The sequence below is a fragment of the Tetrao urogallus genome (genome assembly GCF_951394365.1).
Source record: "Tetrao urogallus genome assembly, chromosome: 5".
Taxonomy (NCBI): Eukaryota; Metazoa; Chordata; class Aves; order Galliformes; family Phasianidae; genus Tetrao; species Tetrao urogallus.
In genome coordinates this window covers 427665-442402 of record NC_136818.1, presented here as the reverse complement: position 1 = coordinate 442402, position 14738 = coordinate 427665, and the positions used below count along the sequence as shown (strand labels likewise).

Below are 14738 nucleotides of genomic sequence, written 5' to 3'. Positions count from 1 at the left end.
AGGTGTGCACATAAAGTATTACCCAGTGCGTTGTTCTGATTGTGCCAAAAGATTGATTTCCATGTGATATTCTAATCAACGCTGATGAACTGCTTAGGTAACTCATCTCTTGCTGAAGTTTGGAGCTGATGTGAATGCAAGTGGGGAAGTTGGAGACAGGCCTCTTCATTTAGCTTCTGCCAAAGGCTTTCTCAATATCACAAAGCTCCTGATGGAGGAAGGAAGCAAAGCTGATGGTAAGAAAAATCATTTTAAAAAATCAACTTTATTGCTGTATGCTAATAGACAGAGCCAGGTCTTCAGTATTGAGTTTCTCTTCCTAACAGTCTGTGTGTATTTGTTCTTCTGTTGTCTCTGGACAACTGAAACAAAAGAAAGGAAAAAAAGCAATTGAGGAGCTTTTCCTCACTTATTATGTGTGCTCGGTTTGAGCTGCCATCTCATTGCATTCTGTTTCCATGAATAACTCATAGGTGACAAACAACAGCAGAAAACAAAATTAAGATTTACATACAAGGCAACATTACTGAGACAGTACTTCAGGGAAGACTTGGCTGTGTAATATATATCTCCAATCAAGTAACTTAAATGTAGTAAACTTGCAGTGAATGGGATACAGATGAAGGATTTTAAATCAAATCTTCAGAGCAGTTGACTTAAAATAATTCAGATAAGACATTGCAAATGGTTCACAAACAAAATAGGAACAGAGACTGAATCTTTTCAGCTCACCTTTCATTGTGCTACACAAGCTTCATATCCTTCATTGTGGAATTCTTACTTACAATAAGAGAAAGTGTGTGAGAGATGCACAGTGGGCTGAACTGTGACAGAAGTCCTCTTGTTTATTTATGTGTTCTATGAATGTTAGGTAGCAATTAAAACAAAATCCATCACCCGATGTTGAAGGTGTTTTCTTCACCTCTTGTAGGATATATAATTACGAGAACCTGACACCATTTCTAACTGCAAAGTGAAGGAGAAGATGCACAATTCCTTCCTCTGCCCCTCTTACAGCTTGTTGTGCTGTAGAAGCTCGTGACCCTGACACCCCTCGTGTCCTTCAGGCCATTCTCTGGGTACACGCTGTAAAGCACTGACATTTATTATTACAAAACTTTGACATTTATTTCCTTCTTATTTATTGCACTTCAGAATGAATCTGTCTGGCACCACATCACAATAAAAAAAGAAAGCCTAACATGCCACATCAATCCATAAAGTGAAAAATAATCTTAGGATAGCAAAATAACACAATTTCCTTTTTTCACTCCCTTGTACATAAGGCTGCTAGAAAGGTTGGTGAAGGCAGTTAATGAAATTTGCAGACCATGAGCTTGGTAGGTTTTTTTGTTTGTTTATGTGGTCAATTTTTTTTAGTCTGGAGCATAATTCATCTTTGGAATTCTCTGTCAGAGGACATTAGGAAGTCGTAAGTTCAGTTCAGCTTAAAGGACTGCCCATTTCTGTGAGCATCCAGCGTTACTTCAGAAAAGTTTCTAACAGCCTTTTATTCTAAGATTCATTTTTCCTTTTTGTCACAGAAAATCATGGCAAGAAAGAACCTCAGAACGCATGCAGTGTGCCCTTTGTCCAGGGAAAGTCAGCTATGGGAAATATTTGTACCTAGCAGTTGTTAAAAACCTGCATATTGCAAGTCTGGACACTCCTAATGGGCATATTACTCCTCAGTAGTCTATTAATATCAAAGGTTTTTGAATTGAGAGCAAAATGTCAGACAAAGTGGACTGGATTTGTCAGCTCTTTCAATTATGACATCAATCAGTTATGCTGTTCTTTACCTAAATGTAGGGAAAAAAGTACTAACCATCGCAGAAAGTACGTTCAACAAATAGGGATAAGTACAGCTCTGCTAACTGCAATATTCTATGTCTCTAATTTTGCCCATTCTAACATATAATTCCATGCTGTTTAAAAGGACACTCCCATCCTCTGAAATACGCCCTGAGGAATGTTAAGCACGCGTATAATCATCCTCAGAGGGGAAAATAAATGTTGAACAGAATGGAAACTCTGGAATTCCAGAAATTTCAATAAATTCTCCCTTTCCTCTTTTACTTTTTATGTTTTATGCATTTATATTTTAATAGCGTCCATGAAAAATATATCCTACTGTGTCTCCTGCCTTTGTTTAAATGCATTTTCTCACTGTGTAGCTGATTTTATTCAGCTGTTGATATTCTAAGAAGATAATATAGTGCTTAAAAACAATTACATTCATACACGTATCCTGAGTTTGCTTAGCATTGTACCATACTGACAGCTTTCTAAAGGGGACAGCAAGTCTTGTTCCACTCCTGAAAGTCTGCATGAAAACATTCTGTCCTGGAATAAAGCAGTTATGTACTCTAAGCCCAGAAAATTGTCTGGATGATGCACTGCAGCGGACCCTAAATAGTGCCATTCTGATGTGTAGCAGCTCGCAGAAATTTCAGTTTTAAAGAAAAAGAACCACCAGTACTTTGAGAGGTTTCATAATATGGCTGCAACATACATAAAGCTTTATTAAATGCTCAAAACAGCTTATGCTAAATATAAAATACTTCCTTTGCTCTCTTTCCGGGTGCAATGACAGTGAATGCTCAGGACAACGAGGACCACGTTCCTCTGCACTTCTGCTGTCGATTTGGGCACCACGAGATTGTCAAGTTCTTACTGCATAGCAGCTTTGAAGTTCAGCCCCACGTGGTTAACATCTATGGGGACACACCGTTACACCTGTGAGTCGCGTGGGGAGCTCTGTTCTCACTGATAGGGCCTAACTGGAAAGTTGGCACCGTTAACAACCCTTTATCTCCAGTGCTTGTTACAGTGGGAAGTTTGACGTGGTCAAGGAAATGATTCAACTCTCAGGAACAGAAAGTCTCACTAAGGAGAACATCTTCAGTGAAACGGCTTTCCACAGGTGAGGGGCTTAAAACCGCCATTAGCAGCAGAATGACGTGAAGGTGCGTGCAACGCAATGACCAAGGAGAATCACAGCATGGCCTGGGTTGCAAAGGAGCACAACGCTCATCAGTCCCAACCCCCTGCTGTGTGCAGGTCACCAACCAGCAGCCCAGGCTGCCCAGAGCCACATCCAGCCTGGCCTTGGATGCCTGCAGGGATGGGGCATCCACAGCCTCCTTGGGCAGCCTGTTCCAGTGCCTCACCACCCTCTGGCTGAGAAACTTCCTCCTAATATCCAACCTAAACCTCCCCTGTCTCAGTTTAAAACCATTCCCCTTGTCCCATCACCATCCACCCTCACAAACAGCCGTTCCCCTCCTGTTTATCTGCTCCCTTCAAGCACTAGAAGGCCACAATGAGGTCTTCCTGCAGCCTTCTCTTTTCCAAGCTAAACAAGTCCAGATCCATCAACCTTTCTTCACAGAACCAAATGTTCAAGAACCAAATGTCTCAGCAACAACCAGATGAGTGAGGGATAAAGCAAGGAGCTCAGCATAGATAAGAAGTTCACACCTTGATATATGGGAGAGGACGAGAGTGAGGAGAGAGAGAAAGAAATGTAGGAAGGGCATCAGGTTCATCAGCACCTCTTTGGGTAATGGCTTCTCCTGCTGCCTGCTTTTGAAGCTGGTGTTGGAGTTCTGCCCAGAAACCTCCTGGATTCCAGACATTCTGACCTGGAAATGAGGAGACGGAACAGTTTGATCACAGCACTGTGAGGCTGCAAAGTGCTGGTTAAGGCACATGTTGTAAGGCAGTGTATTAATTTTGTATACTGTGCAAAATCAATTTATACAAGAATAATTAGAATGCTTATGAGGCAAGAGAAATGAACATATTTGCTTTTGTGGATTAATCATGCATTTACACATCTCTAAAAGTCCTCTACTGCAATCTCTCTGTCACTCTCCTGAAGTCTTTGGCTACACAAAGTACTTACATTCCCATGCTGCAACGTTCACTTTTCCTTCCATTTTTTGCAGTGCTTGCACCTATGGAAAGAACATAGAACTTGTGAAATTCCTTCTGGATCAGAATGTCGTAAGCATCAATCACCAGGGAAGAGATGGACATACAGGTAACATCATCACCCTTATTGTGTGAATCATACACCAGCATCACAAAAATTGGAACCTATACACAGTCAGGATTTTCAAGGTAATTAACACAGTAAGTCAGTGATCAGCATCCAGTTACCACTCAAAGAGATCTCAGTTTCTTTTTTTTCTCCGATTGATTTAGCTAAAAGGCGCAGAAAAATACTAAGAGCTCAGTGAGAACGAATCGAGCTCATTAGCCAGTATAGGAATGGTAAAACCTGATGTAAAGTGTTGCCCTGCAGCTGGGCTTCTAAGCAGCCTCAAGAATTGGTCCTCAGTGTTATTCTGCTAGGGAATGTGGGGTGCTGTGTCTGAAGGGCTGCCCCCCTCACACCCAGACAGCAGATGAAGACAAAAAGAGTGGCTTCTTTGTTTCTATGAGCTCTCCTTGCATACAGAGCTGTTCAGTGTGATTTGCAGGTGGGAGAGTAAACGCTGTCACATTGTGTAGCAGGCAATGGATCGGTTCTTGCAGAGCAAACTTGTTTTCAGCTGTTGCCTCGGGTGTTTGTTTGATAATATATTCCTTTATCAGGTAAATCGGTCTGTGCTCCATCCGTGTTGACACAAGTTCTAAGATCTGTTCTGACAGCTGTGCTTCCCACACGTCTCTGATGTTCTAGGACTGCACTGTGCTTGCTACCATGGCCATATTCGTCTGGTGCAGTTTTTGCTGGATAATGGAGCTGATATGAATCTGGTCGCTTGTGATCCCAGCAGGTCCAGTGGAGAAAAGGATGAGCAGACCTGCTTGATGTGGGCTTATGAGAAAGGTATTTCTGTTTTCTATGGAAATCTACAGAGGAACAGTACGGGCAGGGGATAGGAGTACAGAATTACCCCTCAGGCCCCATTGGCTGAGCGCTCAGCAACTGTTTTCTGCTTCCTGGCATGAAGGGTTGTAACAACAAGCCCTTGTGTTTATCTTCTCATATATCAGTTGTACATCAGTTTAATTCAACACAAACTCGAGGACGGCGGTATTTATGTGCTGCTAAAACAGCAATCATGGAGCCTGTTCAGAAAAGGCCTGTGGGATGTGCTTGAGGAGTTTTAATATTATTGCTGAAGGAGGCATTACAAGGAACAATACATCAGGGCCAGCAATCTTCATTTCTTGTAAGGTCAGAGCAGGGAATCTCCCCTTGCTGTTAAGCTGTGCCACACGTTAGCTGCACATTGGGTTCTGGCAGCAGGACCATCTGCAGGAGGGGACTCTGTGATAAGAGCCCAGGACTTGAAGGGGAATGGTTTTAAACTGAGGCAGGGGAGGTTTAGGTTGAATATGAGGAGGAAGTTTTTCAGCCAGAGGGTGGTGAGGCACTGGCACAGGTTGCCCAAGGAGGCTGTAGGTGCCCCTGGAGGCATTCAAGGCCAGGCTGGATGTGGCTCTGGGCAGCCTGGGCTGCTGGCTGGCGACCTGCACACAGCGGGGGGTTGGAGCTGGATGAGCGCTGTGCTCCTTTGCAACCCAGGCCATTCTGTGATTCTATGACCTGCCCATGTTGAAGCAGAGCCAGTTCCTGCTGCTCCTGAGAGAACCCATTGCTATGGAGCTGAGCTGTGAGCAATGCTGGGTGCACCTCTGGGGGAGCAGAATGAGGGAAGAGGAAAAACCTGCACAGCAGCAGTGGGAAAAAGTGCAAGTTCAATTTCAACCTTCCAAGTCACTGCGATTCTGTGATGAGAATGACTGTAATTAGTAAAACAGACTTCAGGGCCCTTTTAAAAACATCACATTGGTGAAATATTCTGCTCAAAACATACTGAGGGAAAATTCAGCTTTGAAATGTTTAGAAGAAACTTTTGAGCATTACCAAGCAGAACCTGGCACATGGGGCATTCAGAAGATGGAACATTGTGCTCACACAGCTCTGCTCCTCCCCAGGCATCATGAGCACAGCAACTGTCTGCAGCAGTACAGAGTGCACGTCCTGTGCAGTTTGGGACGTAACACTGGAATGCTTTCAGGCGCTGGTTTCCCTTGCACGGCTCATTGAAAGCTGTGATCCACCTCCATTTAAGGATTTCTGAAGCAGGTGGTTTTTCTATTGCCGCATGTCATGTCACTGTTAGGCAGACTTATGAAAATAACTTTTTTACTTTTATTGGCTGATATTTTCCTGTGTTTCTGTAATTAAGAATTACGTTAGGTTGTAGATGAGCGCTGTTTTATCTTCATTTACATGTTTTAGATACACATAGTTCTGTTTTTATATGTAAAATCCATGGATTTTGTATAAATGTTTGAGTATTTTAGTGACAATTAGGCTTACCTGCAAGTCCTGGTACCTCCTTTCCCAGGTCACGATGCCATTGTGACCCTTCTGAAGCACTACAAAAGGCCTCAGGATGAATCACCCTGTAACGAATACTCCCAGCCTGGAGGAGGTATGGTCTGAGAGGTGGCTTTAATCCCAACTGAGTGCTCCCATCCAAAGATGAATCCCTGGGGTGTTCCGCTGATGTCAGGGAGCTTTGGATCGGTTCTGTCTGGCACAAATCAAATCAGTGTCATGCAAATCACCATTTCCCATCTTACACATTGTCTATTTCTGCCCAAATTCTCCCTTTACCCTTAAATAAAATTATCACTTTGTATTGCTCAGTAGAAAGAGAAGCTAGAAGCTGACAGGTGGTAATTCCCCAGCAACTACTTACACCTTTCTACATCCCTAATACTTTGTTTAGCCATTCTCTTTTTGCTGTCTGCCTCTGATAGTTTTTTCATTGCCAATACTACTGGATCTCCATACTTGGTCCCCTTCATATTTTTATATATTTGAATATCTAAGTCTCCCTTGGGAAGAATTTATTACCCTGCTTGCTACAAAGCTACTCATTTTTATTGGCTTTTAAATGCCAATAACACAAGTAGATAAACAAAACATTTTACAGTGAATTGAGAATGCTGTCTGCAAAGATAAATACATTACACACTGTGTGTTGTCCAGGTCATTGCTTCTTCCTACCATGGAAATGGGAAAAGCCCTACAGCCAACAGCAGGCTCTGTCTCCTTCCTACATGCCCAGCTCTGCAGAGCTGTATCACCTCTTCCAGGTTTAGGTTTAGGGTACCTGGAATGCATGTAAGTCTACAGGAAACTGAGTTTATGCATGCATTGGAAATCCATTTGGGTGTTAGCACAGCTGAACTTTTATTGCTGATTGTTAGAAATAATTCAGCTTCCATTTAAGTAGAAGAATAAGAAGTGATGGTTTTGGTACACAGACAGAGCTGAGGTCTTCTGAAAAATCAAGTCAGGGAACTGAGCAGAGCCATTTGCTGGCAGCCCAATTATCAGAATTCTTTATCTGATCTGAGTGCCTTTACAAAGCCTGGCTGATGCAAAAGACCACAATTTTTGTGTTAGGTCTTCTTTACATTAGCAAAAGGTGGTATTGGTCAGTGTTCAGTAAAGCTACAGACAAATTGCTTTCAAGAATTCAGCAGTGTAACAAGTCACAGTCCTACGTGTGTGTGTTTAAATATGTTTCCATCTGGTGTTTTTGCTGTGGCTTTTCTCTAAGCAGTCACCTGCTTGTGGATCTATCAGTGTATTTGTCAGTATGCTTTGAATTCCACAGAACTAATGCTGTTCTTTTATTTCAGATGGTTCCTATGTGTCAGTTCCGTCCCCCCTGGGAAAGATTAAAAGCATGACCAAAGGTATTCTCAATGACCAATGGGCAAAACTCAGAGCTTTGTATTCTTTTACCCAAGGTGCTGTTCAGCCTAAACATGCCAGGCCAGGCTCACAATTCCTGGGTTTCTTTTTCTTCACAAATGTGACACTGCGTGGCAGCAGCTGCGTTTCCCTGGGACAGCTTTAGGAAACAGTTCGTTCAGATGTTTTCTTCTCATTGTCTGCCGAGGTTCTCCACAGCACAATTCCTGTGTTTATCTCATTTTAGCTTAATAAATACATGTTACCTTTTTAGTAGGTTCATTTATTTTGTTTTGGAGGAAAGGATGCTGCTGAAATCCCCTGTAAAATGCCTGGTTGATCTTTACAAGAAAAGTTACTTCCAAAATATATTGTGTTATTCCGAAACAAATCAAGTTAAAATGTTCAGATGAATATTCATACTTCAAAATATATCACTTTCTATGGTCCCTCCAATTTTTCAAGTATTCACTCTGTATCTAATCCAAACCTTATATCCTTTACATAGCAGCATTTACATGCTCCACTGAGAAATATTCTGATGAATTATATAGCAATAAAGCAAATTGCCTTAACAGGGTAGAGATGTTTGTTAACATTGCAAAATTCAGATTCCAAACGTCACTAAGAAGTAGATGTGGAATAACATACACTGCATTGGTGATGAGCATTAAGAATGGAGGGAGAGGAAATTGCTCTCCATGTAAAGGATTTTATGCAATCCTTATCCAACATGGTCAGAATATGCTCATGGGACAGTGCTCATTGGTGGTAAGATTTAATCACAAGGAACAAGGCAGCCGTAAAGTTGCAGTCGTTTCTTTGTTACTGGGGTTTAATGTGGTTACTGGAAGAAAAGGGGACAGGATTACCTGCCAACCAATTTGCAGGAGGAAGGACAGCATTTACTGTGCAATGGCTTTGTGAAGTTAAATGCTGATATTCTGCACTGTAACCCTGCGTTTTACCAATAGGCCGAGTGCTTTCTTTTGCAGAAAAGGCAGACGTGCTCCTCCTCCGTGCTGGTTTGCCATCACACTTCCATCTTCAGCTCTCTGAAATAGAGTTCCATGAGATCATTGGCTCAGGTACCAGGAATAAGAAAGCCTCCATTCTAAATGTTTCATGTTCAGAAGGAGCATCTTTACGCTCATTTATCTTAAAACATTTCAGGGTCTTTTGGAAAAGTATACAAGGGGCGATGCAGAAATAAAATCGTAGCAATTAAACGGTAAGCTTACCAGACTTCCTTTCTGTTTGGCTAATTATATTGTCTGAAATATTAAAATAATAATAATAATAAGGCTTTATGATATTCTTGTCTTACTGACTTCTTTCATGTCAATTCTAAGCTATCGAGCCAACACCTACTGCTCCAAGTCTGACGTGGACATGTTTTGCCGTGAAGTTTCCATTCTCTGTCGACTGAACCATCCATGTGTCATCCAGTTTGTTGGGGCGTGTTTGGATGACCCGAGTCAGTTTGCCATTGTCACTCAGTACATTTCTGGAGGATCGCTCTTCTCCCTGCTGCATGAACAAAAGAGGTATTCCACCTGTTCTTTGCAGGGACTTGTACGGAATTTGGAAGACAAATACATGTGAACGTTAATCCTTTTCATTTTGGATGAAAGTAATAGTAAAAGGAACACAACTGGAAAAAAAAATGGCTCTGATTCAGAGTATTGGGTGAACAAGGGAAATTAAGTCATCAAAAAAATTGATTTAGTCATTTTATTCTATTATATGCATTTACAATACATTATGTAACATTATTTTGTGTTTAAAATGTTGGCAGAGTTTCATAATTTCGAGATAAGAATGATTTGCATTTAGCTTTTGTCTGTTCATTAACTTTGAGTAATACCATATTTTCTCTTAACATATAGAACTCTCGATCTGCAATCTAAGTTGATAATTGCTGTAGACGTTGCCAAAGGAATGGAGTACCTCCACAACCTCACACAACCTATCATACACCGTGATTTGAACAGGTAAATGTCTTTCTTTATTCTGAAAAGTCAGGGAATGTGAAACCTCAACACAACAGCAGTGGTCTGCAGCCTCACCTGCGTGGTGCCTCACTGAGATGGAGGAGCTCGAAGGAAGGAAGGTCTGCTCGCATCAGTTGGGCTTAATAGTTGGGCATGATAATTCCACATTTGCTGAAGGCTTTAATAGACTGAAATTGAGTGACAAACAATTATCAACTTCTGTGATTCTGTGCAACTTCTCTTTATTTATTTGTTTATTCGTGTCACTGACAGATTTCTTATCGGGAGCTTGCAAAATATTTACACTCTATTTGCATGTATTAATCCTGCATATATTAATCCCACAAGATAAACAATATATGCAATGCACTGTATCCCCCCAGTAGAGTTTTTTTAATCCAAGGCATTAATTAATTATTTTCACCAGCTTCTGTTCCTCTGAAAATTAGGGACCTCGTTTAAAATAGCCACTTGACCCCCTAAGGTCAATAACAGACTCCCCTCCCATCTGTCTCACCTGCCTGTCCTGAAAGAGGAGAGACATCAGATGAGCCTGCACTTGTCCCAGGAGGGAGCACCAGCTGGTTTGATTAACTGCTGAACGCTTATCGTAGTCACACATCAGGTAGATCTCAGCCCAAGGATCAGCAAACAGTGCCACTGACAAGGAGGAGAGAATCTCTATGGAGCCAGTTATCCACACTTCCCTCTGGAACTGAAACTGAATTGAAAAATAGCTTGTATGGGAACTTCCTCAGTCACACTTGGTGAACAGTAATTTTCAGTGAAGGATGAAAATGGTAGAAAATGGTGTTTTCTTACATTTGGCACACTGATGTTTAATGCTCGTTAGAAACAGGAAACATCTCTACTCAGAGGATTTTTTGTGTCAGGTGTAAATCAGAAATCACTGCAGCGAGCCATTCTGTGCTAAATTCTGCTTTGGTAGTAGACTAACCTATAGGTATATACAGAGGAAAGCAACCAGACAAAGAGAGCTAGAGCTGAACTGCTGTTGCACATTTTAGCCATGCTGGATTGCTTGGAAACAGCTCCTTCACATATGCATGTGATCGCTGTGACAAGAAAGCCTCTACTGAAAGAATTTTTTAAAGTAGGCTGAGATGAGTTACAAAGTGTGTTTTCTTCAGTGTCAGACAAACGTCTTCATTCCCCTTTAGTTTTACTACTTGTTTTAAACAACATTTCACAAGTGTTTGTCTTGTTTATATCTCAAGTGACCAGTCCTGCAGAGTGGTGATGATAAAATAAAGAACTTCCCCACATCTTTGCTCCAAGTTTCCATTTCCTAGTGATACTGACAGCTGCATTGAAGGATTACCTGTGAAGCACTCATCCTTTTGGGAAAAGGAGATGATTTTTTCCCCTTGCTGAGTGAAGAAGTAAATTAATGGTGAGGCTGTGCCTAGTTCAGGGTTCTGGTATCAAGTTATGTAGAAAAGAAAAAAGAGTAAGAAATCCATTTTCTGGACATTGGCATCTTCAAGAGAACAGTGTGGCAGAGTTCCCTTTCTTGCTTCCAGTACAATGACAGCACTACAAGAGACACCTGTAAGTTAAGGGGTTTCAAATGTAACATCTGTCCTCTACAAATGAAAGCTTTCTTGAGATTTGAAGCTTAACATACAGTGAGTAGTAAGATGGGTAGATTCTGTGTAAGAACAGTCACAGAAGTGCAAACCAAAGCCCATCTATCAGCGTTCAGCCTTTTGATGACGCCAACTGTTGCTCCTTCAGTTCCTGTCTCCCCATCTCACTGCTTCACCTCAATGCAGAGGAGAACATTGCCATTTGCAGCTTGTCAGTTTGGAGACTTGTTCTTAATAGTGGAGTCCTGCACGCAATTCATTGGTTTCTTTTCTGGTCCATTAGATTTCCCACATAGACAAATATGTTTTATTCTGCTGTTCTGGAAAGACTGGATGCAAATACTACTTTAAATCAGTTTGTTTATTTTGGTGTTTCATTTTAATTTTTTAGTTGAGAGATTCTCGGTTTATTTACAGCTTAGCACTGTAATTTCAAAATAACATTTTGTCCTTTAATAACCTATTTTCCCTTCCTTTAATGGTTTTGTGTTTTTTGCATTTCTAAGAGCCAAGATCCAGACAGTGGCTGATACCTGAGTTCTTGGTGTATACAGAAAAAATCTGTTCTACATTTTATTGAAAATAGTCTCATGCTGTGCATGTTCCAGGGAAGATTAGTGAAATACCTGACAGTATCAAGTCATGAGGGTCTTACATACAAGTACAGCCTCTTGGTGAAGATAAAACATACTTCCTAGTTCTGCAGGTCTTTAAATCAGAAATTCTGCATGGGAATTTTAGGGCTTTGCTGTTACACAGATCAGCTGTAGGCTGTTTGAACACTGTTTGAACTTTCTGCCTTTGATTGTTATCATTTTGCTTTTACAAGGCCTCCCGTGTAAGTCGTGAGCTTTAAGGTGGGCATTCAGTTCTTCAATTCCAGCCCAAGTCAGGAATGCTGGCAGCTTCTAACGTGCATCCTTTTGGCAATGACTCTTAGCCCATCTCTCAGTACTGGGTCTGCATTAAGAGTGGACAGAAACTGCTGTTACTGAAAACCTGTTCAGTGAGGAAGAACTTGGCACTGGACAGAGATTTTTCTACCTTAACCTTTCCTTCTCAGAAGAGATATATATATACATATATATATATATATATATATATATACATATTTCTTTTAATACATACATATGTATAGCTGTTAACAGCAGCATGGCTTCACCAATCCTAAATACATGAAAATGTTGGGGGAAAGCTGGTTTAGGCACCACTGAGTGTCCAGTTTTTAAAGCAAAAGATAGATTCACTAGAATTTGCTGTGCACAGAACAACCTGTCCATCAACCTGCAAAAATGACCAGCAAGAATGGCTACTTGCTACCCCATTTTAGTTTTCTTATATACCTATGTAATACAATAAACCTGGATTGTGCACTGCGCATCATTAATGTCGACTACCTGTTGTCCTCCTCCTGACACTGAAGATTCCCCTTTCCTCCTCCCACCATCTCCAACTTCACACATCCCGAACTTTCCCACTGTGTCTCCTCCATAGACCCACACCCCTCCACCACTTACTTTCAGGCCCAAATGCTTTCATTTTGGAGCTGGAGCTCTTTTCTCTGTCAGGGCTCAGGCCAAAAGCCCCACACCCAAACACTGCAGTCTGGGTAGCTGTGCAAGGACAGCGAAGATCCAAACCATATGGCTCATCTTCGTGCCTTGTCATTGCTGTTGCCCAAATAGTTCTTCAACAAAGGATTTTTAAATAACATTTTCCACACCCAAAAGGGAGTCTCGCTAAAGAGCCAAAAAGTGTATCACTGCCTCACAGAACTTATGTCAGATCACATTAGCGAGGGTCAGAAGATAAATTTGCTGCAAGGACATCAGCATGGTTGATATGTAGTGCTGATAGTAGCTTAACTTTTTAGTATGAGAGCAAAAGCCGTGTTTTCAGCATGAGTCCCAGTCAGCCCACAGACACAATTACTGTATGAAAATCTTCATCGTAATGGCAGAGAAAGACTGAGAATGAAATCCTGACCCTCTTGTGTTAAGTTCTGCCAGTAGCTTCACAGGAGTTGTATTTTTTTTTTAACCTTAGATTTAAGGTTATGACCTTCTTTGTGAGTTCTGAAATCTAATGCAGTGCACATAATGCATTAAATGAATCTGCAGCATGTCTTGACGGAACAGAGAAGAAAATGAATCTTTCATGTCTCTACCCTGGGAAAGGGGTTATCCTGCCATTCGGAGAATAATTGGGAGTTCAATTTTGCTTTCCAGGCCTGGAAAAAGAAGTTCTGAAAGCTATCAGCAATGGTGGCACGTATCAGCTTATTACTCCTTATATCAAGTCTTACAGTGGTGAGGGATTGTAGTCACAATGATTATAGCACTTTAACAAAGAAAGAGACTATTTTAGTATCAATTTAATTTAAGGAGTCAGAGCAGAACACGGTTGGGCCCAGCCTTTGAGCAACTAACCCTCATTTGATGGCTGCAACTCTGTGAAAGTTTCTGAGATGGCTTAGTGAGGGAGATGAAAGGGCGGACGGAGGCCTGGTGGTAATGGGGATGGTGTCTGCAGCTGCTCTTTGTTATAAAGCCCCCTTAAAATCTTAAAATAGCAGTTGCCTTTCATTATACCAACAGTGTATTAAAGGTAGAAGGGTCTTTTCATGGCTGTGTTCTTCGGGAAAGGAGCATGCACTGAATAGGCTTTCTCTATCTTTTGCCTCGAAAGCAGGGAGTCGTTGCGTCTGCCAGGCTGCAGCACTGCTCGCTTTTGCAGCGTTGGGGTGATTACACGCTTTGATTCTTTCATCTTTCTTTCCTTCCACTGCCTCACGAAGAGGCTGATGCTTGGTCTCACCATTTCTAACTGTGTGCGGCCTCAACAGAGGACAATTAATTTCTGATTCTGCTGAGATCATTATTAACCTTCTGTCAGCTCAGACCAGATTTATCTTCCCCTATTTCTCACAACAGAGGTTTAGTCTCTTTCTCACCATCTGTGGTTTTCAAATTTCCAAGTGCCATGGAGGCAATAATGGCATTTGTGAGTTGTATCTTCTATACACCTCGGGTTATATATTTTCTTACATTACAAAAATTAGTAAGTGTAGTGCACATTGAAGGTAAGAGATTGACAAAACTGAGCCTGAGGTGCCTCCTGCTTCCAGGTACGTTCATGCACTCAGCACTGAGGTGGGCTGTTCAGCACTTTCTGTTGGAAGCACTTTCGTGAGCCATGTCTGGAAAGGGGGGGAGGGCTGTTTATTCCTCCGTTGGGCTTCTCCACAAAAACTGACTCCTAGGTTCTGACTAAGCTTATGAGGGCTGCATGTATTCAAGGCCTATACAAGCCTTGAGCAAATGGAAGTTGAGGCCAGGGCTCAGCACGTCTTCTTCCCACTGAGAAATTGTGATAATTTTTGTTGCTACTGACAGA

At 41.6% G+C, this 14738-nt stretch overlaps 1 protein-coding gene across 1 annotated transcript in view; it reads left to right on the top strand.

Moving 5' to 3' along the window:
- The window catches only part of LOC306946953 (serine/threonine-protein kinase TNNI3K), a gene marked incomplete at both ends in the record, with an annotated part of 46600 nt that overhangs the window by 7113 nt on the left and 24749 nt on the right, over nucleotides 1-14738 (top strand). Inside the window, 11 exons of the mRNA XM_079536102.1 lie at nucleotides 98-236; nucleotides 2597-2741; nucleotides 2822-2926; nucleotides 3954-4048; nucleotides 4694-4843; nucleotides 6375-6461; nucleotides 7684-7740; nucleotides 8734-8826; nucleotides 8912-8969; nucleotides 9091-9285; nucleotides 9628-9732. Coding sequence (XP_079392228.1) covers nucleotides 98-236; nucleotides 2597-2741; nucleotides 2822-2926; nucleotides 3954-4048; nucleotides 4694-4843; nucleotides 6375-6461; nucleotides 7684-7740; nucleotides 8734-8826; nucleotides 8912-8969; nucleotides 9091-9285; nucleotides 9628-9732 — 1229 coding nt within the window. The remainder of the gene's footprint in view (nucleotides 1-97; nucleotides 237-2596; nucleotides 2742-2821; nucleotides 2927-3953; nucleotides 4049-4693; nucleotides 4844-6374; nucleotides 6462-7683; nucleotides 7741-8733; nucleotides 8827-8911; nucleotides 8970-9090; nucleotides 9286-9627; nucleotides 9733-14738) is intronic.